The 25,043-nt window shown below is 38.6% G+C and overlaps 1 protein-coding gene across 2 annotated transcripts; it reads left to right on the top strand.

Annotated features, from left to right (window-relative positions):
* Positions 1 to 7,820: 7,820 nt before the first annotated feature.
* On the top strand, positions 7,821 to 13,602 carry LOC145777045 (charged multivesicular body protein 5-like). 2 transcript variants are annotated; one of them, XM_082588317.1, is made up of 7 exons: positions 7,821 to 7,960; positions 8,474 to 8,625; positions 9,329 to 9,494; positions 9,644 to 9,752; positions 9,826 to 9,938; positions 11,122 to 11,245; positions 11,607 to 13,602. In XM_082588317.1, the coding sequence occupies exons 1-6, from the start codon at positions 7,892 to 7,894 to the stop codon at positions 11,242 to 11,244; spliced, it is 732 nt and encodes a 243-aa protein (XP_082444443.1). In that variant the 5' UTR covers positions 7,821 to 7,891; the 3' UTR covers position 11,245; positions 11,607 to 13,602. The 2 variants fall into 2 exon arrangements, with proteins under 2 accessions (XP_082444443.1, XP_082444444.1); XM_082588318.1 differs by lacking the exon at positions 11,122 to 11,245 and having other exon boundaries at positions 11,607 to 13,598.
* Positions 13,603 to 25,043: the final 11,441 nt, after the last annotated feature.

Below are 25,043 nucleotides of genomic sequence, written 5' to 3'. Positions count from 1 at the left end.
TTTGTTTGTGTAGTTTCTAATTTTATAAAATATTCCAGATATTATATTTTAACTTAATTCATTTGTTTTAATACCACCGTTTTAAACTGAAATTAAATGATTGAAGTTTGTTTGAATAAAAAGTATAGTACTGTACATCAATTACAGATAGGCTAATACTCACTATCACCTTAGGTCTACATGTTATTGCGCTCAATTGTATCTTTGTTTTTTTTCTACAAGTCGTGCGGTCACGCTGAACCGGTTTCCTTTATTTTTTATCTTGCGGTCTTCTGTGACATTACTGTACAATTCATTTTTTAACTTGCCTATGAAGACTCAAAGTAAAAAGTTCAGGAAACTTGTAATTTCTTTAATTTCTTTTCAATTTTATTTTTAATTGTTGGCGCGGACACGTAGTGAACGGCAAACTAACAAAAGGGAAACTCGAAAAATAACTAAAACGTAATTTACCGATGCTTGACATTTGTCACATTAAGAACAGGGAAGCAGCTGACTCAATGACTGATATAGTCTTTTGCTGCTTCCTGTCTGTTGTGGTACCTAGATGGCTATGGTGCTATTCTATTCATGTTTTGTATAATTGTACCTTGCTATTGTTGCAACAGACAAAATAAAAGTTTTCTCTATCTCTCTATCTCTCTCTCAGTGCAAGAGCCAACAGCCAAAATGGGTGGCTTCTCGTGCCCCATCCTGTGAGGAACATTTACACTCAAGCAGATGCCAAACGAAACTTGTCAACCAAGAGCCTCCACCTGGACAGAACAGCTGCGAGGGGCAATGGACAAGTTCAGACGCCCCACCATTCTGCAGATCAGCATAGAAGACTACACAACAAGCAAGATCAAAGTTATGGAGCAGGTTGCACATAACAACCGGGCACTCGCCATTATCCTCCAAGAGACACACTGCACTTCTGCAGATAGCCTAGCAACTAGCTATTTCCATCTACAGGGACAAACCCTGACTTGGCCTTTGCGAGTGTCGACAGCTCTTTTCCAGATAAACATGAGCTTGAGAAGTTCCCGCGGTCGTAGGGTACCGCGGTCGTAATAGTCAAGTGACAAGCATGTCATGTTCTGTCATTAAACGGGCCCTTCCATCTTTTTTCTTTGTCTTCTGTAAAAATCTCTTTCAGTTTCAAGCCTTGCCTCAGGCCGGAAAAATAGATAAAGGCAAATTTGACTGATTAGTGCAATAATTAAACGGGAACGTTTTTATAGCAGCAGTGTCTGAGTGGTTAGCGCGTTGGTTTTGCAGTCGAGAGCCTGCATGTTCGACTCCAGCCACCCGCACTTGCTGTTGTTTCTCTGGGCAAGAAACTTTACGATAGGCTAATTGCCTCTACCCAGTGGACCACCCAGGGCGGCACTTTCAGACTGCAATTTTTGATTTTGATTATAATCTGATAAAAAAATGCATTTCATTTTCACATGCTTTTTCTTGAAAGGGCGGCAACATCTGAATCCGCCCCGAGAAGCACATTCCCTAGCTACGCCACTGAAATAGGCCTAATAGCAGGGTTGAGAAAAACCCAGGTTTTTTTAAAAAAGCCCAACCCGCCCGGGTTTTTTTAAAAAAACCCGGGTTTTTTTGGGTTTTATTGGGTTTTTTTAAAAAAGATGCAAAAAAAGTAGATTCATGCTCATTTCACCTCAAAACTACTTTTTACGAGTGAAGTGCCTTTCACTCACAGTACATGCTTGCATAACTCAATAAAATAATGCACTAGGGCTGTTGTTGCTTGAATGTTGCATCATCCATTAGTTTCAAGATCAAGTTGGATGTTGCATCATCCACTGATTTCTATACCAAGTTGATGCTACCGTGGTAGAAATCACATTATTGCATCATTTGTTTAGATTTGAAGGCAAGGAGCATTTATGCCATCATGTTTAAATATTTTTTATCATTTATATATATATTATATATAGTAATGGATGAGCAATTGCGTGGCCAATTAGGCAAATGCTCTGAAACAGCCATGCGTTAGAATCCAGAATCTGTAATTGGTAAATAGCCTCCTAAATTGCATTTCACATCATATATACAGACTACAGTAGAGTAGTACTTTCACCAATTTAACTATAAGGCCTTCTTGCATAAATGAGTTTTAGTGTAGTATACACAAAGTGACATTAGGCTACTTGATTTTTGTGTACTGTGCAATATCCACTACGCTTTCAGTTTATTCTTGGAAATTACTTCACAATCACATCCTTAAGTCCTAATTTAAAGTTTGTTGTAAGTGCCTTGTTGTGTTTTTGTAAATTTTTTTAATTTTCCAATAAAAACTGGACAAATATGATGCTCTGGGTTTTTTTTATGTTTTTTTTTGGGTTTTTTTAAGTGGGTTTTATTGAAAAAACCCACCCGGTTTTTTTTGGGTCGGGTAGAATACCTCACAGAATACCTCAATATCCCTCACTGATGCTATAAAAGATGATTCAACTCTTATTGGCAATACCAAAAACACGCTGCTATATATACCATCATGCTTCTTATGCTTTTACATGTGCAAGAAATTAATTTATAAAACAAAGCTTTTTTAACTATTTTATCTTGATAATGAGCTGCCATATTGTGTATTTGTTTTGCAATCTATAGGCTACTTAATATCGTTGCTGCGAACACTTTATTTCTGTATAAAATCTGTAAATAATCCATGTTTTGATAGTCCATTACCTAATTACAATATGTGTGTGTTAGTTTGTTTTTGTGATGTTGTTAGGTTCAGTCGTGTTCTCGTTGCTTTAAGAATTGGCGCTTCAATTGTTTCAGCAACGAGGAGGCGACTGATTCTTAACTAATTCATCTAGGCTACTTGTTTTACAGTAGGCTATCAGGTTTGGTGGCCGTGCTTAACTATACTTATCGATGCAAATACCGCAATATTAGATCTTTTTATGCACGTCTTAAACCATTAAGGTTTTGCCACCTTTTCCTTTTGTTGGTTTTGTTACTGTATTTCTTTTTTACAATATCATTTCTTTTTGCGTTCTGACAAAGAAAAATAAATTGAATTGAATTGAATTGAAAAAAAAAACCCTGCCTAATAGTGATTGCTGGTTATTCTTTAGTTCTTTGTGTTTTTAGATTCATTGTTTTCAGTTAAAATTAGATTTTGAATTTACAATAAATATTTTTCCATGGATTTTTCCAAGAAACGTAAAGTTGAAAAAGGAGTGTTGCGAATTTAACAAAGATTGAATGCTCAGATGTTTTTTGGTTAGGCTTAGCCTATACTGTAGTACAATTTTATACCATAACGGTACTCTTTCTTGCCGTTTTTCATTTATTTTGCCTTATTAGTTGTTAGTCTTTTCCATCAATTCTTTAAAGTAGCAAGAGTGAAACGTTTTTCATTCTTTTGCACCTTCATCATTTGATTTTTTGTGCTGTTTGCTTTCAGCTTAACTAAAGAGGATCTAGCTGCCAGCTGACAGAAATAAATTTTTAGCTGTTTGTGACTCAAGAAATTGAGTAAGTTATTAATAAGGATGCTTTAAAACAATTACCCATGCAAATAACAATAAAACAAGTAACCATAAAGTAACTAATCCATAAAATCCAAAATTAATGGTTGTCTATGCACAGCAACATTTTCGAGATAGGCTATATTGATTGATTGATTGTTTGAATCTTTATCCTCGGACTTGGAAAGCTTCTTGCAGAGCTGAATCCTGGCAGTTTCGCATAGCCTGTTTGGAGAGGTTTGTTTGGTTTTGAATCCTTATTCTCGGACTGACAAAGCCTTGATACGTTATTTCTGGTAGTTTCGCATACTTGTTTAATGTAGAGGCTTTTGACGCAGGGCCGGTTACCGAGATTGACAGAATAAAATTTCCGACTGTGACACTGTGTAAGTGTTGTTGCCATGAATTATTCCACCCTTTTGGTGCCGCTGAATGGAGAGCAGTCCTAAGAATACGTTGCTCAAGCGCACACCTCAAGAGTCGAATCAGCGCCGCTTGATCTTGAAGCTTCGTCGTCCGCGAAATCATGCGCGAACCAACTGAGCTATCCGGGCGGACTAGGGTTTAAATCACTGACGCAAACCCGGTTGCAAAATATTTTTCCACAAACTTTTTGCTACTTCGCATAGAGTTTGTATTACGGGTAATACAGTTTGAATGTAACATTTTTCGTTGGCGTGTTTGGTTCAGTGGTTTAATCTTTTGCCTTATGTTCGTGAGGACAACGGTTCGACGCCTATCGAAGTCAATTTTTTTGTTTAAATTAATTTTTGCGTTGCACAAAAGCTTTTCAAAAAAAGTAGGGTTAGGGTTAATGGGTTTAGGGTTAATTCTTAATCAATTCGGAAAATCTTATTTTTTGAGTGACCAGAATCAATTTCTTTTCTCAACTTTTTCAAACTTAACTAGACTAGGTGTGTCTCCAGGCTTCGTTATTTTTCAAGTTCAATGTTTAGATTTGGACCTGAGGGCGAAAATTGGCTGCTGACTTTGAAAAATTGGTAAAAACAGTTACGCGCGCCTGGCGGTAACCAGTAATGGCTACACTTACAGAAATATGCAAATGAGACAAAAACTTCTTGGAAAAAATTTCGCGGCCCGGTCACCAAGATTGACAGAGTGAAGTTTCCGATTGTTGAAGTCTTGTTGCCAGGAATTATTCCATCCATCGGATGCCGCTGAATGGAGAGCAGTCCTTAACGTGCGTTGCTCAAGCACACATCCCGAAAGTCGAACCAGCGCCGCTTGATCTTGAAGCTTCTTCATTCCAGAAGTCACGTGCTAATCAACTAAGCTATATGGTCTGTAAAAGCGTAGTAAAAACGATTATTCACATCTAACCATTTACTAGCATCATTAACTACAGAGCGTGAGCCTGCACACAAAAAATGTAAAAATGGCTGCCAAGTATCAAATAGGTTTAGGTTATTTATAGATTAAAAGTAAGCACATGCGAGAACACTCGAAAACACCTGCCCCTGCATCTTTCTTGCAGCCAAATTTAAATATTCTGACGTCACCACGAGTCACGTGAATTTTAACAACACTCAACAGTCAACACAAGAGAGAACCGAATGAAAACAAACATGTGATGTTTAAGGTTGGTTTTGAATCTTAATTTTGGGACTATAACAAGCTTTCTGAGTAGTGGGTCCGATGCTGTGTCTTCGTTCTTTCTTGTAATATAGGTATGGATAAAATGTGCTAAATTCCGGATTTCACAGAAACCTCACTAATGTAATTTTGGAGTTATTCTAGTAGTAGAGATTAAGTTTCACATTTTTTTTGCAAGCAAAAGTAATGTTTTAAGAGAATTTAGCCAGTCAGTGATTGGATACAGGCTAACATATTTATGTTACTGGTAATAAAAACTCTTTCTTGAAGGTTGAGTGCACCGAATCCGGATGCAACCTAGTTCGTACCCTGAGAAGATCGAATAAAAAAAGCCCAAGTTGCTGATTGCAGTTTCCCGTAACGAACAAAAACTCTTAGGATCATTACTGGAAATTTTAAAATGTTTGCGGAAACTGCGGAAAAACAATTCTATTTTTTTCTCGATCTTTTCAGTTTGTTTGTTTGCGGAAACTCTGATCAGCGACTTTGGCTTTTTTTTAACTTTTTTCTCTCGATTGTTTCCTAACCCTAACCCTTTTTTAAATGTTTGCGGAAACTGCAATCAGCAACTTCGGCAAACTCTTAGGATCATTACCAGAAATTTTAAAATGTTTGTGGAAACTGCGGAAAAACGGAAACTGCGATCAGCGACTTCGGCTTTGTTCTATTTTTTTTCTCGATCTTTTCAATTTGTTTGTTTGCGGAAACTCCAATCATTGACTTCGGCTATTTTTAATTTTTCCTTCTCAATCTTTTTCTAACCCGACCCTAAACCCTAACCCTTTTAAAATGTTTGCTGAAACTGCGATCAGCGAATTCAGCAAACTCTTAGGATCATTACCAGAAATTTTAAAATGTTTGCGGAAAAACAGAAACTCCGATCAGCGACTCTGGCTTTGTTCTATTTTTTTCTCTCTATCTTTTTAGGGGGGGGAATTTTAAAGTGTTTGCTTAAACTGCGATCAGCGACTTCGGCTTTTTTAAATTTTTTTTCTCGATCTTTTCAGGGTACGAACTGAGGGTACAAACTGTTCAGGGTACGAACTAGGTTGCACCCACCGAATCCAGTGACTGGTGGCCATTCAAAATTTGCATTTGATTACCTATTATAATACCGGTAGCTTATCAATACATGTTAGCTTAGGGAAGATGTATGGGATTGCTCACTAAAAATAAAGGTGAACAACTGAAGGGCGATAACAATATTACAATGTTTGATGTTGTAATGTTATTGAGGTTTGCTGCCAAATACTGCCAAGGCCTGCATCACTGATTCAAAGCCTCTACACAAGTATGCGAAACTGCCAGGATGAAACTAGCTACAAAAAACTTTTCCAGTCCGAGGATAAAGATTCACTTAATCAAAATGTGTATCGCTAGAATAAATGTATGGAAGTTTGTAATGCCGTGACATGTTTGTTTGTAATTATTTAACTCATGAATAAATTCTCTAGGTAGTATTGACTCGTTTTTCTTGGTGTTTCTTCTCTTGTTTATGACTTCTTTGTTGATATTCTATTTCTTTTTTTGCTACGTAAGTTATCATGAAGGTGAAAAAGCACTGCTGTGCTTGCAACACCATTATTATTATTATGACAATGCAATGATAGACTGCCAGGGTTAAGGTTTGAGTTTTACTCTCTGTTATGGACCTTAAAAAAAAATCTCTAAATACAAGTTTACAAGTATTTGTCGTCAATAGCTTTGAAGTTTTCTAGATGATTAGTAGATGCCACTGAATGGAGAGCAGTCTTTAACGTGCGTTGCTCAAGCACACACCTCGAGAGTCGAACCAGCGCCGCTTGATCTTGAAGCTTCTTCCTTCCAGAAGTCACGCGCTAACCAACTGAGCTATCGGGGCAGATACAAACAAAATCAATTCGTATCACTCATTTTCCAGATGTTTTGATACAATTATCCGATTGATGAGTTTAATCAATTTGTTCAAGAAGAAAGGTTTATATATATATATTGTATTGATTATTATTTAACAAAAAAGAAAAAAAAATATTGTTTTTGTCCGTATTTGCAACCATTTGTTTTCAAGGATCTGTGAAAATCGTATTTTGTGATTGCTATTTCAATTCTAAAATACTTCCTAATACCACTGTCATTTCGGCAGGATAATTCTGCGCGATCCACTTTATAAAACAGTTCATAAAAAGTGCGTGGTGAATAATGTGATGATAGCAACAACATGCAGGTCCTGATAAAAGCACTTCTCATTGAAATATTTATTTTTATGCTGTTCGAAAGTCAGGATGCCATTTTGATTTTTAAAAACGTCATTTCAAAGCCAAAAAACAAGTCAAATAGGTAGCGTAAAAGATAGAATTTACACAAGTTGTGATAACATTATTAATAAATTTACTGTTAATTTTTTTTCTCTTAATATAATTTCAATTGCAAAATATTTACAAATTTGTGAAGTGTACACAATTACGTTGGTGGTCACAAATACGCACATCGACCTTATGTTGCATTGAATTGTATAATTGTGTTCTGCTGAATAGATTTGTGTACTTGGTCAGCTGACTTGTGCATTTGGCGCACATAAGCAAGTTATGATATGTGGCATTTATTAATCAAGTAGCTTAATGGGTATAATTATAAGCAGTATCGTAAGCATCTATTGCTGAACTGTTACCTTTTATATTATATAATTATAATATATACTTCTAGACTATTTTTTAATAGTTTCTATCCATTCTGACTTATTTCAACAGTCGATAGTCATTTTAGCAGATCTGTTATTTCTATAAACCTACTTCACTTCATATTCGTAAAACAGCACCATTGTGATGGATCGAATATTTGGAAAATCTAAACCCAAGGCTCCGCCTCCCACACTAACAGACTGTATATCAAGTGTAAGGGCTAGGTTTGGTACTACTACTAATAAGATTTTATGATAAAATTTATTTTCGAAAAAAAACACAGATAAATAGTTCTACATCAGCTGTATCATGTAATTTTTATTTATGTTAGAAGTGAAAGTTTATATTTGTAAAATCATTGGTACCGGTACAGTTAATATTTATTAGTATGGGCAATATTTTTGACTGTGCTCACAGGAACTACCATTTTTAGTGACCATGACTGTTACATCTTCTGGTACGGTATGATATTTCTTAAAAGGCTTTGAATCAGAAGCTAGTAATTTCACATGCTACACACAATTATTGTGTCATGCAACGTTTGAAAGAACATCAGTTTGACCACTGTATTAGAGCACATAGCTGTACCCCAACATAATTCCTAATTGCATGCCAAATTAATAGAAGCACATGACTTTTTAGTAGTTTGTTGTTGCATCTGCAATTGCATTGTACTATATGTTGTCACAATGGGTGCAAAATAAAACACAACTGTTATGTTATTAGGTTGATGATCGAACAGACTCTATTGAAAAGAAGATTGCAAAATTAGATGCAGATCTTTTAAAATACAAAAATCAAATGAAAAAGATGCGCAATGGGCCAGCGAAAAATGCTGTAAAGCAGAAAGCAATGATGGTTCTTCGTCAAAAAAAAAGGTAAAGTTGATGATTGATGATCGTGGATTATATGTTGAAAATATGTAGTATCAAAGAGTGATGCAGAATTAGGCTACATGCGATCACCAGCCCTGTAAGTCTTGTTTGCAATTTCAGATGTTTATTTTAACAAAGTCTTAATCCGAAGTGCTAATTTACATCGGCTGGCTATATTGTCGTTTTATATCGACTCAATGTTGTTGGACATTGAATCGTTGTTAAAAAGGAGAACTAGATTAGGTGATCCGAGGGCATAACCGAATAAATGGCCAGGTTTTATGAAAGGCGGTATGCAGTTGAAACAATTTACTGAGCTGCGAGCAGTTGAAACAATTTCGTGTCGTCAGATGGTCTTGCAATACCGTATAAACAATTAGGCCTAGATTGTTTCAAGGCCTGGATTGTTTTAAGGCCTGGATTGTTTCTTGATTGAATATACTGCACAGTATTGCTTATTAGATTTTTATTTAAAATAAGCCATTCCTTGTGCACACTGCACAGTGAAAAGCAACTTGTCTGCATGTGATTCACAGGTAATTGTATTGATCGATGACTGGATTTGGTAACTGGGATTCTTATAATTGGAAATGAACTGGAAAATTCTGTTCCAAGAAATTTTGATGTGATGAGCGGTTGCTTATATGAACCTCGGACACATTTGACCAAATTTCACTGCATTTCTGATGACTTTGTTATTTTGAAGATATGAATCTCAAAGAGATGGCATGATGCAACAGAGCTTCAACATGGAACAGACAAATTATTCTTTACAAACAATCAAAGATACACAAAGCACAGTTGCAGCCATGAAGACTGGTCTCAAGCAAATGAAAAAAGAACACAAGAAAATTGACCTCAACCAGATCGAAGTATTTTATTTTGTTGATTTGGTTTGTGTGACTAGTCGTTGTTTGTAAACTTCAAAGTAAATCTTTGTTCAACCGTATCCTAACTTTGGGGCTTGATAATCGTTTTCCTTTGTAAATGGCTCCATATCTCATGTCATGTTATCATGCAGGACTTGCAAGATGACATGGAAGATATGCTTGACATGGCAGATGAAGTACAAGATGCCCTGGGAAGAAGTTATGGGATGCCAGAGCTTGATGAGGGTGACTTAGAAGCAGGTTTGTGCGTTTATTCAAATCAAATTGAATCAATGTAAAAAAAATTATTCTAGCTGAATACTTTCACTTCCAGAGCTGGATGCATTGGGCGATGATATGTTTGAAGATTCCTATTTGGAGGATACTGTAGCAGCTCCTAATGCACCTTCTGATGCGATTGGAGGAGAGTCATTGCCTGCCAACCAGGTATGTTTGTTGAAGCTATTACTGTACTACTTAGCTTGTTTGATTTTTTAACTTGTTAATTAAAAATTAAACTCCAGAGTTTTGTACATATTCCAATTCGCACACTTTACAAACGTGTATAGAATAAAGCGTTTGTTATGCTTTTCAGAGGTGGGCATCCGCTAATATAAACATAGCGCGCTACCCGCTACCAATCGATAAAAGTAACGTGCGCTACCGCTACATTTGTCTTTTTGCGTTTGAGGCCGCCGCAGGTCACGTTGTTAAATCTAGGCACAACGGCCAATGGATTGTGTGTTAGCTTAAACTGACACAGGAAGCACTTTGTGAAGTCAAAATGGCCTTGAAAACGAATGGTATCATTCGTTTACGCTGTTATTTCAATGTCGTTATAGAAGACACGTTCTTGGTGAAATTTATTTTTACGCATCTTTCAAAAACATGAGCCCATCGAAATGCGAGTCGTTGTCCTGCCCGATTTGGCTTCAGCACGTCTTTTTCAACGGAGAAAACTATCACCATCGCAGTACTGGAAAGAACGGCGTTTTGTATTTAATATAGAGACGTTATAAATCGGCAATAGGAAAGCTCAAGGACTTGCTTCTGTAGTAAAAAAGATCTCTATAATTGACTTTTCTTTCAGCACCGAGTACCGACGTTTAAAGCCATGGCACCAGCACAGTCAACACCAACCACTTCTTCCTCGGAGTCGTGATTGGCGTTGGTGTCTCTCTTGTCGGTATCAACGTGGCTTGATGTTTCCTGCAATAGTCAAAAGATTTCTGCTTTAACTTTTTCACGCATTGTTTCCATTAAAAATCTCCAATAACGAGTCTTCTGTTCACTTTTTATTATAAAGTAGCGGAAGTGCGACTCAAAGAAATGTAGCGCCTTGAAAAATTGAAAAACTACATTAAAAAAACTAACTAACGCTACATTGAAAAAAATAACGCCGCTACTCCAACAAAAATATAGCGATGCTACCGCCACAAAAAAGTGGCGGTGCTACTGCCCACCTCTGAATTATCTGTATGCATCAATATGTAATTATAATTCAGTGGGTTTGTCTTAATTGAGTAGTTTTCTGATAGTTAGTTGAGCTGAAGTTGCTAGTACGTGTTAAAGTTTTAACATATATATATTTTATTTCTTTGTTTTGTTGGCCTTTGATCAATGTGTATAGCCATTAGTGTGGAATTCTGCAATGAGCAGCGTACTGTTCATAAGAGAAATCAAAGGCTATAGTGGAAGGAGCGTCACCCCACAATCGAAGGCCAGTCTCCGCATCAGCCTACTAGCACAGTGATGTCAGGGAGTGGCTGTTTGACTTGAGGACCTAGCAAGAGCACTTCCCAGCTTCCCGTTGCTATGACACTAATATTATGCATCTCATTTGTTTGTGTATATAGTTTATATTATATATAGTTTAACTTTTTTCCAGTTGTGTTTGCATTTAATAGTATGTTTATAGTAAGTATATAACGTTCGCGTTTTGTCGCTTCTATCTTTTTCTCGACCTTTGCTATGTTGACGTGTATTGTTTTTTTGATATGATGGTCAGAAATAAAAAACAACTGAACTGAACCGTTTACTCCCGGCAACCAATAAATTTATACCATACTATGACTATATATATTATAGAATACTAATGCTATTTTAAACCTTCAGGAAGGAGTTGCTGTTGATGAATTTGGACTTCCTCGACTTCCAGCGTGATATCCAATCTTTTCAAACACACCTCTTCGCTAAAAATTAATGCTTTCACGTTTCCGTAATGACATGATGGCCAGGCAATACAGGCATATTTTTGTTTATTTGTTGTTTTGTCTGTTTCACATCAAGCAAGCTTTACTGATTTTTGAAGAAAGGATTTGTCGGTTTTATGGAGCCAGCTACACTTCGTGCTTTCGTGAACGCATTTAATAAAATAACTGCCTTGGATGACTACGCTGTAAGAGGAGTTTAACATCGATTACATAACTACCAGTTTCACTTCTTTAAAAACTTTAATCTTTATTGTGGTATATACAATATGTGTGATTGTATACGGCCTCTACATGCCACGTGTAATTGTATTGCATCAAATAGATTCGTTATGTAGAATCATCGATGCATAATATCTGTACTGTTTTTACCTTGATTGGCCACTGCGCAATTGTATTAAGTTTTTGCTTTCTTGCCCGTGTGAAGGGCTTTCAATGAAAACTTCCTTGTTTCAGGTCATCTTTTTGACCGTCGAAAGCTTTGCTTGAGTAAGATAAATGTCGCACATCAACAAAATGTGCAAAAAGAAAGCTTTTAAAAAGTGTTTTGTTTCAATAAGTGTTATGTTTGTTTACTATTCATTTTATATTTGTACTTGCTCAACGTATCACAAATAACATTGCGATAATGGATTACGTTGGGGTGTTAGTGACACCGAGTGGTAGATTTCGGCCTTCTCACACAACCCATACAGTAAAATTAGTCGTTTTTACATTGATTCAACATCTGCGGACGTTAAATTAATGTAAAAAAACGACTGATTTGCTATCTGGGGATTTGTAACACGAGTTTTCTGGTTGTGACGTACATGCATCAGATCTTTGGTCTTTTTTCTAAGCTTTATTGTGGTGTGTTGGATCATTATGCAGTACTGCAGCATCGTTAAATAGATCGTTTTTTGAAAATATTGCTCAGAATCCCATCTTTTAAAATGAGATGACGCCGTTTATGTTGGTCTATTTTAAAACATTTTAAAGAAAATACGAAGCCTGGTAGTTGCGGTCTTAGGATTGCAGACTGGCGTGATTCCTGTTTTTTGAACAACTTTTCACTTGAAATAGCCTAGCCTACCATTGATTCCGTGGTCATTCTTTACCTCGTAATGCTTGCAAGCTCCGCAGACAATCTTTCATACCAAAGTAGTATTCCAATAAAACCTTATTGCTAAAATATAAACTCAACTTCTGCATGCGATAACTTTTATTGCAAAATGTCTTCAGCATTATTTTATTCTGCCGTGATGGCGGTATTGGTACAATATACGTCTCCAGACGCTAAACAATGTAAAAAGGAAAAGTTGTGCCGACTGCGTTAAAGTATAAGCCCACTTAAAGGTAGTCTTGCATCACACTCCACAGATTCATTGTTTGAAGATTTGTTGTAGACTTTCACGACGTTTAATCCACTGTGGAAATATTAATCTATGATTAATTGACTGTTAAAAGCTAAAATTGATTTAAATCCGTGATTAAATACCAGATTTATCATTAGCATGCCAAAATGTCTGCTTCTATTCCACTCTCAAGAGACAATCGTCTTTGCTCGAAGACGAAATTGTTGTTAGCTGCAGTAGCCTATTTTACTGATTTGAAAATAAAATTCATCAAGTTTAGCGGACCTGTCAAAACAGAAACTTGACCTGCTTACGGCTTAAATCAATATATTGTTTTTTGAAAATAACCTGCAACCTGCCAATTGAATTACATACCATCGTAAAGTTTCAAATGAAATTCGACTTACCAGGCAGAACACATGAAAGCTCATTTGATGGAAACCAGCAGCAACCCATCTCTTGACAAGCTATTTCTGTTGCACCTCCACATTCTACTCGGTTTAGACTTGCATCACAATTGGGTTTGCTTTTTTCCTGCAATGTATGGTTGATTTTTCATAAGGGCCTATCTGCATGTAGCCTATTTTTCTGTCTATCATATGGTTACTAGAGTGTTGGACACCATTTTGGGCACCGCAAATGTGAAAGCTTAATTATTGTAACATGCGGTTTAAAATATTTGGTGCCTGATAGCTTCCTAATACCAGCCCATTTTTAGGGCTGGTATCGGACTTCGTAAACCTGCCACTGTTAGGTTGGTCAAAAATTCACATACTTTGCTGTTTTTGTAAGTCTTTTGATTTGAGAGCTTTTCACGTCTGGTAGTGTCTGCTACTCGAAGACTGACGAAGTCACTTAGCTGTTCTGTGAATGTAGTTTTAAGATCACTGTTACGTTTAGCTTGCAATTTTTCCAAGAACCAAATTTATTTTCATCTAAAGCAAGAACAACTTGAAATAGTGTAGTGTTCAAACTCTCATGGAATTAATCGTTTTTTGACCACTAAACAGGGATTTGCAAAACAGTCAGCCCCGCTTAATAGAACCATCTGCTTAGTGCTTATTTTGACCATTGTTTGATGGTTCCAAATCCATTTTTCTGCACAATTTTCTCCCCTTAATAATTGGACGACTACTCCGCTTAAACGGACCAAAATTCGCCTCACGAAAGTCTACAGGCCAAGTTTAACATTTTTGCTTCATATGTAAAGTGGGGTACGACGTTACATATATAAAAACTTACAGCGGCTTTGCGACGTTGCCTAACATGCATCGTATCACGTGAGCAAAAAATCAAACGATGCATAGTTGCAGTCTTCACCATCCTATAACGCTTGAGCTTATTTAAGTTGATGACAAAATTTTTTTGTCTCCGTATGAAATAGCTCTGTAATAACTTTTCCCTGAAGTTTAACAACTTACCCCACTATTGAAAAAAAGTTAAAAACCACTCGTTGATTTTAATTTTAGTTTACAAACAAAGTATTCAATGTTCTGAAAAACACCCATCAACAAACGATACACTAAAGCTCTGAGGCCCAACAGGCAAAATTTTTGAAATCGAAGGTAACCTATAGTTTGACCAGCAGATGGAAAACAAACAAAAATTAACTTTTTGCCCGTTTTACCCTACATATGTTTAACTTTAGGACAATGAGTCGATGTTATGTTGCTGTGTTCTCGAAAAACTATTTTAAAGTAAAAGCAATAGAAAAATAACGCATGTCATCAGATTAAATGTCATCTAACGCAATTCGATTACAGTTTCTGATATAATACTGAATGTCGACCTGTGTAGCAGAATAAATGCAGGCTATGTTTTAGCACCTAAATGAAAATGGCTAGGCTACTAAAATTCCCATAAATCGAAAACTAGAAAAAAAACAGTAATAAGTTATTAAATTTTTTCTTTTTCACTTTATAAAGTGAAAAACCAGCCTTCGTCAACTTCAAAGAGGGTGTTAGCTGACATTAGTGCCGTGGGCTAGCAATTAGTTTACTTTTGTCAATTAGGCCTACTAAAAATGAAGCAAAATTCGTGAAAAAAATAGTTTTTCCAGCTAATAGCTCCTTTTGGCTTGTCTCTCGGAGTGGTCCAATTAAGCGGGTTGATAAAAGCTTTGTCGTTTAATGCCTTGAGTATAGGCTAGGCCTACGTTGGAATTGAAGTTGCTTAGGCGACAAGTTTATCATTAAATCAGTTTCTTTTTTGTTGGGATAACATTTTGCTTTATTTTGACATCATTGTAAAATTTGTTTCCTGTTAAGGCTATGTTTGTTTTAACGTGATTTCTTTTTGACTTACCCTTAAGTACAGACTCAGGCATTGTTTCACGCACCGAAGATGTAGGTGCAACCCGTTGTTGTTGTAGTGACATCAGCAACACTAATCACAAAAAGTCTATTACTATTAGGCTAGTAGCCTACATTACTAAACTTTTAGGCAGTGTTGTACGCGTCAATGAAATAAATTGTCAGCGTCAGCGCAAATCGCCTAAAAACTTTACGGCGTAAAGTACTGCATAAGCTCTTAAAAAAATTGTCAGCGTCAGCGCTAACTTCTAGCGCTATTTTAGCTAGTGTCTCACAAAACGGAAGTATTGCAACCAAGTTTAGGCGAACAATGGCTATAAATAAAGAGCAGGTTTTATGTTTTGAGACTGTATTGTAATTAGCTTATTAGTTATTTACTTGTAGAAACACAAGCATTTCAAAACGTTTTGTCTGACAATCTGCTGCGTTTGGGACGCATAATTTCCTTTCCAAGTGAAAACATGTGTTCCACAGTAGCGCTGAATGGTATTGGTGTGTTGTATTTCAAGAACAAGTCTTGAAAACGTTTACTCGGAAAGGGATCACCAGTGGCGTAACTACGCATTGGATCTTGTGGATAAATCCAGGGGCGGCAGGTTGCTAGAGGGCGGAAAAATGTGATAACGTTTTAAAGTTTAAACGAACAAAGACAGTCACATTAATTTATTCTCGGAGAGACTCAAACTTAAACGACCTAAGTTCACACTGATCTAAGTGAAGCCAAAAAATTAAGCAAGTTATGCCTATAAACTAATTTGCAACTTTTTAGATTGTGCCTCGCCATGTGGTATTTGTGTCGATTTAATGATACTCGATGCTGTTGAAGTAATGATAGAATGTCGGTGGTAACTTGTAAGCTATAGCATTGTTGAGTCAATTTAGCTTTGGTAGTCAAGTTCAGATTAGTTTTCAGTTTATTTCACTTTCGGGAGGAGACAGGAATGGACCGTGCATCATCGAGTCAACTGCCCCCTTTACCATCTGTCTGTGGTAGATAGACCGGATTCCTCCATCTTCATGTGTAAAGATGGGTTAGGTTTATAAAAGGTTTAAAGTTTCAGGTCTGAAATAGATCACTTTAGCTTAACTCAGCATGTTTGCAATTAGGGTTATTGCTTTAACTTATGTGCTGCAGATTCCAGAACAAAATTTAGCCTAAGTTGCAATTTTTTTAAGTTAATTTTTGCCTATTACGAGAGTAAAGAAATTGAAGATTTTTTTAGAAATAAAAAGAAAGCTAGAGAAGAGGAACTAAAAATAATGAAGGAGCCATTTTGAAGTTCGTAAAAATTACCTCTGCTAAAAATACAGAAGAGATTAGCACAGTAAATCTCTACTTAAAGTTGAGACGGAAGAAGAAGAAGTGTTGGCCACCTCGAGCAAAACAATAACAAAGTAATCATTGAAGGAAGTCAGCCTGTGAATGAAACAATGTCAGACAAAGATAAAACAGATGCTATCTATTATTCTCATAACGATGTGACTACTTGGCCAGAAACATTAACTTATAACATAAGAGTTGAGAGGAACAAACTAGGGCCCGAAAAGTTTCAGAATAAAGAAGGACCATTCAAGCCAGCGATTAGAGTAATTAAAGGAGACAAGGACTCCTTCAGCTGACTGAGTAAGAAGTGGTTTTATTTTGAACTTTCAATAAAATTAAACAAAACTGGTTTAATTCTTCTGTTGTGTGGAATTTTAATCAGCTTTTACGACGGTGTCAAGAGGGGGTAGGGGCGGCGTTTCGTGCAAAAATCCAAGGGCGGCATATTGCCTTGCTACGCCACTGGGGATCACTAGTCGAAGCGTGCTGTGATGGTTTAGCATAATTATATAAATCTTTTAACGAGATTCACTGCACTAACAGCGCTGTTTTCAAGGGTACCGTATACAGCTCTAGAAATAATGTTTCTTCAACCTCCGCGATGACATTCATTGATTTTCCTCTTTCTCTCTTTGATCCCTCGTTCTCGATACTGCTCACGATATGAGTGATCACCATTTGGCGAACTTCTTCCGCTTGTATATTCCAGGTGGCCATTCCAACCAACCCGAAAACGGGTAATTCGGATGAGTCGCAATGGCCAGAATACATCGTGAAACTCTGATTGTGAAACGAGATTTTCCATGAAAACAAAAAATGACGCATAGCGCTTGACGCTTAAAATCGGCCAAATAGTTGACGGCGCTATCACTTCCGTCAACTAAAAAATAAATTAACGGCGCTAGCCTCAGCGTCAACAAAAAGTTGACGGCGTCAACGTACAACACTGCTTTTAAGTTATATTAGAAGTTCACAATTATAAGCCTGTAAACGTGACAGGTTGTGCTGAAGTGCATAACCTACACATAATAAATTAATTTGCGCTAGTTCGACTCTTGTGATGTGCGCTGAAGCAGTGCACGTCACAAACAGCTTTTAGAACCTAGCAGAAAAAATAGTTTACAAGCCATTACAAGCTTAAACTTTTGGTGACCGGTCTGCTTCAGGGGTAAAACTTCTGTTCTGATTGAGTTAAAACACTATCCCATTTATCTGAAACGTTTTCTGGTTTTTGCAAAACGACGATAAAAAGTATTGAAAAAAAATTTCCGCATAGATTAAACATTTTGTTTTTCTCACATTATATAGTCTATCAGAAAAATTCATTTAATTATGTTTTCACTACGGCTTTTTAACCTGAATGATCGCTAGCTGACAATACTTTTTTTCCGAAAAGTTTAATATTTCCCTAGAATGGAGGTGTATCAACTGGCCTTCCGTATCAACTCCCTCGCCCTTCCCCATCATCGAGCACCAAATCAGGACAGTTTTGAGAAAAACGCACTGTACCGATATCCAAAGAATACGAGGCGGTTTCTTCAAGTTCCCGAGCCTCAGAAATTATCCCTTCCAAAGTAACTCCCGTTTTCCCTGTCAAAGCTATTAGTCAGCCTACTGTCGTAAGAACTGAGCCAAGATATTTTTTACCCTTAAGTTTATTGCTACCAGAGGTGGGCAGTAACTAGTTACAAAAGTAACTACTACAAAAGTAACTACTACAAAAGTAAAATTTCAATACAAAAGTAACTTGTAACTGTAACTATTGAAAAAGTGCTAAAAGTAACTAGTTACTGTAACTAGTTACTTTTTGAGTAACTGTAACGGTAACTTCGTTACTATTTTCCAAAAGTAACGAAACGCGGTAACTAGTTCTTATTTTAGCACTTTTTCAATAGTTACAGTTACAAGTTACTTTTGTATTGAAATTTTAGTTTTTAATTGCCGTTTATTTCTCTACATGTGTTTGTGTCTTGCTTAGTGCGTGTTTGCTGCGTTTTGCGCAATAATGCATTTTTCTCGCAGATGTATCGGCGCAGCACTGCGCATGCGCGGTTCTACTTTTGTTTTGTAGTCTGGTGGAAAAGGGTTGCCATATTGGCGAATTTATCGCTAAAGTCCAGAAATCTGGCGATTTTTAAGACGTTTAGCTTCATATTTAGGCTATGATTTGGCTCTTTTTTGGCGATTTTTGATAACTGATTTGGCTAAATTAATTGTTCTTGGCGATTAATCAATATGTACCAAAGACAGGCAAGACACAACAATACAACAGGGTTGAGCATTATAATAATATATTTTACATATTTACAAATGAGTTTAACAGTCAAACGTTTTCGGTTTAACTTAAGCCCTCATCATCATCAAGAAACACGCAGCGATTAAAAGCAATTTGTTGATGCTTATAGTCAGTTACTTAGTTACCTTCAAGAAGTTGAAATTTATTGCATTTAGTGTAACGCTTGCAATGCCTCTAAAAAGATTGTCTGACATTAAAACCAGCAACAGCATTGCTGATTGCTTGTCGTTGGTGGACGTTCTTGTGGAAGCAATGCAAACAAGATTTGGTCATTGGTTTGAGGACAGCGACTTTCAGCTTACGACTGCATTCTACCCACAATTTAGACTTATCTGAGTTTAATGCCTGATCATTAAGCGACACTGCTGAATTGAAGACCAAAATAAAACAGAACATGCTTCAAGCAATTGAAGAAGCAAACTGCTCTGCTGAAGAGGGGAGTATAGCAGCGACACTGAAGTGGATGGTGGTAGATAGAGCCACGGAGGACTTTTTGCACCACTTTACGCAAAAACCAAGAAAAGAAAGCAATGCGCGTTGAATCTGTTACAAGAGTATTTGGAAGCGGACCCTGAGGACAAGTTAAGCGGATCCAGATTCACAATCGGACCAATGAAAAAACTGTTTTAAAAACATAACACTCCCATTCCGTCAAGTGCTGCAGTAAAAATATTGTTTTCATTGCAAGCACTTGTTCATCACCAGACTTTATTCGTTCATCCCCGACGCCGACACACGCTCCATCGACCTGACACTACCAATACAGGCATGGGTGCGCCTCAACCGTCTCCGTACGGGCGTCGGGCTTTTCCGTTCAACCATGCACCAATGGGAAATGGCCTCTTCCTCCTCCTATGAATGTGGTGCCGAGGAACAGACCGCAGACCACTTCATTGATTGATTGATTGAATAAATCTTTATCCTCGGACTGGGAAAGCTTCTTGCAGAACTTAATCCTGGCAGTTTCGCATACTTGTAAACTAAAGGCTTTAAATCACTGACGCAGGCTCGGTCACCGAGATTGACAGAGTGAAGTTTCTGATTGTTGAAGTCTTGTTGCCGGGAAATTATTCCATCTATTAGATGTCGCTAAATGAAGAGCAGTCCTTAACGTGCGTTGCTCAAGCGCATGCCCTGAGAGTCGATCCAGTGCCGCTTGATCTTGAAGCTTCTTTGTTCCAGAAGTGACGCGCTAACCAATTGAACTATCGGGGCGGACATCATCAATGACTGTAGCCTAACATCTTCAAGCCACCTAACGGAGTGGAAGGTCTGTGTGTCATGAATGATGAAACCAAAGACTGGCTGCTCTCTAGTAGCCTTCCAGTATAGTCCGGAAACATCGTGAATCTGGGGCGGTAAAAGGATGGACTCTCGGCCCCAGAGGCTCACACGACGACGACGAATGGGCAGGGACATTTTAAAGCCCAAAAGGGCAGGCCTGAGTGACGAGCACTTTGAAATGCTCGTAGGCTATTTCTCAAAGGAAATAAACATATCAGCCACTGAGTATTTTTTTTAAATAAAACCTTGTTGGTTTTGTACTTGTGCTGTTATGTTAGCATGGTTGGCTCTAACACTATAGGCTATATCAAATATTGCGGTTAACCTGCACTTGCATGCAGAGCTGGCCAGGTGCAGAATTTTATGTTCAGATTTGTGAGCAACTGAAAGTAACTAGTAACTGTAACTAGTAACGGTAACTAGTTACTTTTTAAAATCGGTAACTGTAACGGTAACTCAGTTACTATTTTGGCCAAGTAACTGTAACTGTAACTCAGTTACTTTTGAAAGTAACTTTGCCCACCTATGATTGCTACCCCGCATGACTGATGTGATGGCTATCCCTCGTCTTCGAGGATGATGGCCTTCGCAATAAAATAAAAGCTAACGGTGAGTTCTTAGTAGGTAATGTAGGTTAGCCTACACAACATTCAGAGGTGGGCAAAGTTACTTTCAAAAGTAACTGAGTTACAGTTACAGTTACTTGGCCAAAATAGTAACTGAGTTACCGTTACAGTTACCGATTTCAAAAATGTAACTAGTTGGTCACAGCGGTAAACCATAATTCTTCGTGGGAAAATTGTAACATAAAGTTCCCGGATCCGTTTGTCTGTACGTAATGACCGAAAAATAAACACACCTTCGAAACGTCTATTCAAAGTGTATTCCAGTAAAATTAGCCCGCGGCTATCGAAATGGGGTTGCAACTCCTTGCACCTCTAAAACTGTCACTACGATACAGATTACTTGGATAAAAGACGGAGAATTTGTCCAGCTAGCAAGCACCAAATAAACCAGTTAAATGTGCGACCGACTTCCAACAAACAACTTCGAGAATGAATCAGAAAAATTTGTGATAACTCAAAGGCACGCCAGCAGTAGCGCGACGCAACATTTCATGTTTAAACCGGTCTCAAACTGAAACAGGTTTAAACCGGTCTGACACGAGTCTTACGGACGATGGTGCAATTTTGGCTCATGTTTTAGGAATTTCCATGACGTAATATTCAGTAGACCCGAACGGTTTCTACATGACGTTTGACCAGGCGAACAACCGTCTGTAACATAGCGGCCCCTAGTTATGACAGTCTGACATGGCATAACTAAAAAAGAATTGACGACAATTGTGAGCCAATGAATAAAAACACATGATACACAAATTGTTTGAATCACTCACGTTTAAGTTAATACGCAAATACAAAGGGCATGCAAAGAATGAACAGCAATAAGAATAAACACGACGATACATGAAATTGGTACCATAGGTAGTAGGTACACGCAAAAAATGACGCTATATACCATGGTTGCGATAATAACCGACTGTTCTGGGCTCAGACAAGTGTCGGCCACCGCAGACAAAACCAGGCTCAAACCCTAACACTTAGGTGTTCTTTACGGGGGCGAGGCACGAAATATCCCTCAACACATAGTCTACTTTCACTTTCCCCGTACTCTCATCATAGTTGCAGACGGCAACTTTAGCTCTACGAACCACAGGCTTCCCTTTCCTAATTTGTGGAACTACCTCATGCACCCTCCCAAGTTGATACTTCCCACGTTTACCAATGTCCTGGAGAGAACCTACCACTACAAGTTGACCAGGCTCCAAATTCTCGGCCATTTTTAACCATTTTTTCCGGCCCTGAAGACCTGGCAAGTAAAAATTGATCCATTTACTCCAAAACTGATGAGAAAGTGACAAATTGAACCGATAATCCCTTCTTAATTGGTCACGATCATGTGGTTGCCCAACAGCACAGTATGGGTCTAAGTATGGGGTCAAAAGTGAGGCAGGGGTGATGACAGTAAAATCCCTAGGGTCGTCACTCAAAGGTACCAAAGGGCGTTCGTTCACGATCCGAACGGCACTGCCTGTGTACGTAAGCAGTTCAATAAAACTGGGCTTACGTATTGAAGAGTCCAAAATGCGAAAAAATGCGATTTTAAATTGTTTAACCATTGCCTCCCAGGCGCCACCTTGCGCCGGAGCATACGGAGGTATAAATTCCCAGTTTATCTCTCTCTGTCTCAGGGCGTTGTGAAATTCAGCTGATCCTATCAACTCGGGTAACTTCTTAGATGCTGCCTGAAAGGTACTTCCATTGTCGGAATAGATAGCATTAACCTGCCCACGTAAATCTGTAAACCTTGTAAAGGCAAGTAAAAAATCACTCAGCGACAATGACGTAACCAGCTCAACATGAATAGCGCGAGATGCCATACATGTGAACAAGAGTCCCCAAGCTTTTTTGTGACTTCTACCTTCAATGAAAGTTAAAGGTCCAAGATAGTCTAAGCCGCAATCAAAAAAGGGTTTCCTATGCGCAGTTGTGCGAGACAAAGGTAAATCAGACATGAGCTGCCTTATAGGTCGAGCTTTCTCAATCGCGCATACACCACAGTCATTAAGATACCTCTTCACGGAGGCATTACCATTAGCGATCCAAAACTTCTGTCGCGTAGACAACAAAGTGTGCTGTACTCCACAGTGCGCATTTCCATTATGATGCGACAGTACAACAAGCCTAGTGAAGGGGTGCTTCGAAGGCAAAACAATCGGATGCTTTGCTTCAAGAGAGATCTCGGGAGAATTACTTAAGCGCCCTTCAATGCGGATTACACCAGCGTCATCTACACAAGGTCTGTACTTTTTAAGTGAACGTAATTCTTTCAACCGTTCCTTCTCACGTTGCGAAGCGCCAACACTACCTCGCTTTATCACTTCCTCAAGGGCATCCGGCGATCGTTTGGTCATTAAATGTACCACATCGCCATACACGCTCTTCTGAACAAACTTCACAGCCAACTCTGAAGCACTGTTAAGATAAGATGCATCCAGTTTTGGCTTCACAAAGCTACGCTTTCTCGTTTTACAGCGCAAAAATTCTTTACAATTAGACAAAAAATGATATTCAACTTGACCACGTGACGAACAACAAATGCATGCCGGTAGGTTTTTACGTCTGGCTTCACCACCGCGCGGTGCGCCAACAACAGTCGAGTACTGCGAACTCCCTGACATCACATCATCGTGGGGTTTTACGGACGTCTGCCTAACCGGACATGAAGGCAATTTTCCTTTGCCAAACTTTTTAAATTGCTGCGACTCACCAGAATCGCCCATTAGCATAATGCTAAAATCAGTCGACTTACGCGTTTCCTCCCGTACTATAAATTCAAACAAACTCTGAAAGGTAGGCTCATCAGTGCCACCATACTGATCACCTAAAAAGTCAAGATAACGCTGCTTAGCGTCAAACGGGAGTCGCTTAGCCAAATCCAAAACAAAACGTCCTTCTAATTTATCACGCTGACCATAAGCTTGCGCATAAAGCAAACACTGCGATAATTCATCTTTAAACTCTTTCAGATCACTGGAAGAGGTCGAAGTCAATTTGCTACCATAGCGATACTTTCTAATTTCTGGTTCTGCGAAAAGACCTCCACGAACCCCAAAACGCTGGGACAAGCGAGCTAACGACATTTCTATCCTGTCTTCCTCTGACAAGCCAGGGGTGTCAGAAACCAAATTAGCAATCGTTTGCGCAGCTGTCCTAACACAAGCTGCTTGTAACAAAGTCAAACGAGTCCCCTTAAAGGGCGAAGCTGCCATTAAGGCCGTAACACGATTTTTAAAGAAGATAAATGGCATATTATTACCATCGTAACCAATCAAGGCCGCCTTATCGAAAAACGTCCTACTATTTTGGTATTCAAAAAAGCAATCCTGCTGTTGAGAACTCGATTTAGCGGGAGAAGACAAGCTATATCTCTTAAGGGCCTGAGTGGGCTCAGTCACATGCACAGCCCGATCACGATCCTCACACACGTTAAAATCAGGAGACGCGATACGCCTCTCACAACCACCCAAATTACGTGTAGCTGGGCGATCAAAACCTAGCGGCGCAGAAAACTGTGAAGGGGGCAAACCATTACTAATGGCGGCCCCGTGACCTGTACGCTCTGGGGGAGGAGTTCGGTTGTAATTCGCAGGCCTTGGCTCTACAGCATTCGGAAGACCCTTAGCCGCGGCCCCGAGACCTCCTGAAACAGCTGGAAAACGTGTGGATTGCCCTGGTCCACTCACAGGTTGAACGGGCGTTTGGAAAAGGTTATGTAAATTAAACTGCGATTGATGTTCATTTCTGGAATGCCTAGAAGAGCCCTTCTTAGAGCTACGCCGAGAGCCCACCTCTGATCGATATTCAGCTAAAATTACCTCTTTACGTTGTTCGGCCCTCAACTGAGCGTCTTTGAGTGCGAACTCAGCAGCTCTCGCGGCAGCCTCAGTTCGTATGGCCTCAGCTCTCGCGGCAGCCTCAGCAGCTCTCGCTTCGGCCTCAGCTCTCGCGGCAGCCTCAGCTCGAATGGCCTCAGCTCTCGCGGCAGCCTCAGCAGCTCTCGCTTCGGCCTCAGCTCTCGCGGCAGCCTCAGCTCGAATGGCCTCAGCTTGTATCTGGAGCTCCTCTCGTCTTAGCTGCAGGTTAATTTGTGCCACTATCCGAGACGAAGTCCTAGACATCCCAGTGCTTACATTTGAGGCGCTATCCTCAGGATGTATGTCAGCATCCAA

Source organism: Aplidium turbinatum, chromosome 9, assembly GCF_918807975.1.
Source record: "Aplidium turbinatum chromosome 9, kaAplTurb1.1, whole genome shotgun sequence".
Classification (NCBI taxonomy): domain Eukaryota; kingdom Metazoa; phylum Chordata; class Ascidiacea; order Aplousobranchia; family Polyclinidae; genus Aplidium; species Aplidium turbinatum.
Note: the sequence above shows the minus strand (reverse complement) of the source record. Positions and strands in the feature narration are given on the sequence as shown.

What these genes read in the sequence shown, in the direction of transcription:
- LOC145777045 (XM_082588317.1), top strand. Translation starts at nt 7,892, where the DNA reads ATGGATCGAATATTTGGAAAATCTAAACCCAAGGCTCCGCCTCCCACA. An exon ending in TAACAGACTGTATATCAAGT is followed by an intron (nt 7,961 to 8,473) that starts GTAAGGGCTAGG and finishes TTATGTTATTAG; the next exon opens with GTTGATGATCGAACAGACTC. An exon ending in AGTCATTGCCTGCCAACCAG is followed by an intron (nt 9,939 to 11,121) that starts GTATGTTTGTTG and finishes CAATGTGTATAG; the next exon opens with CCATTAGTGTGGAATTCTGC.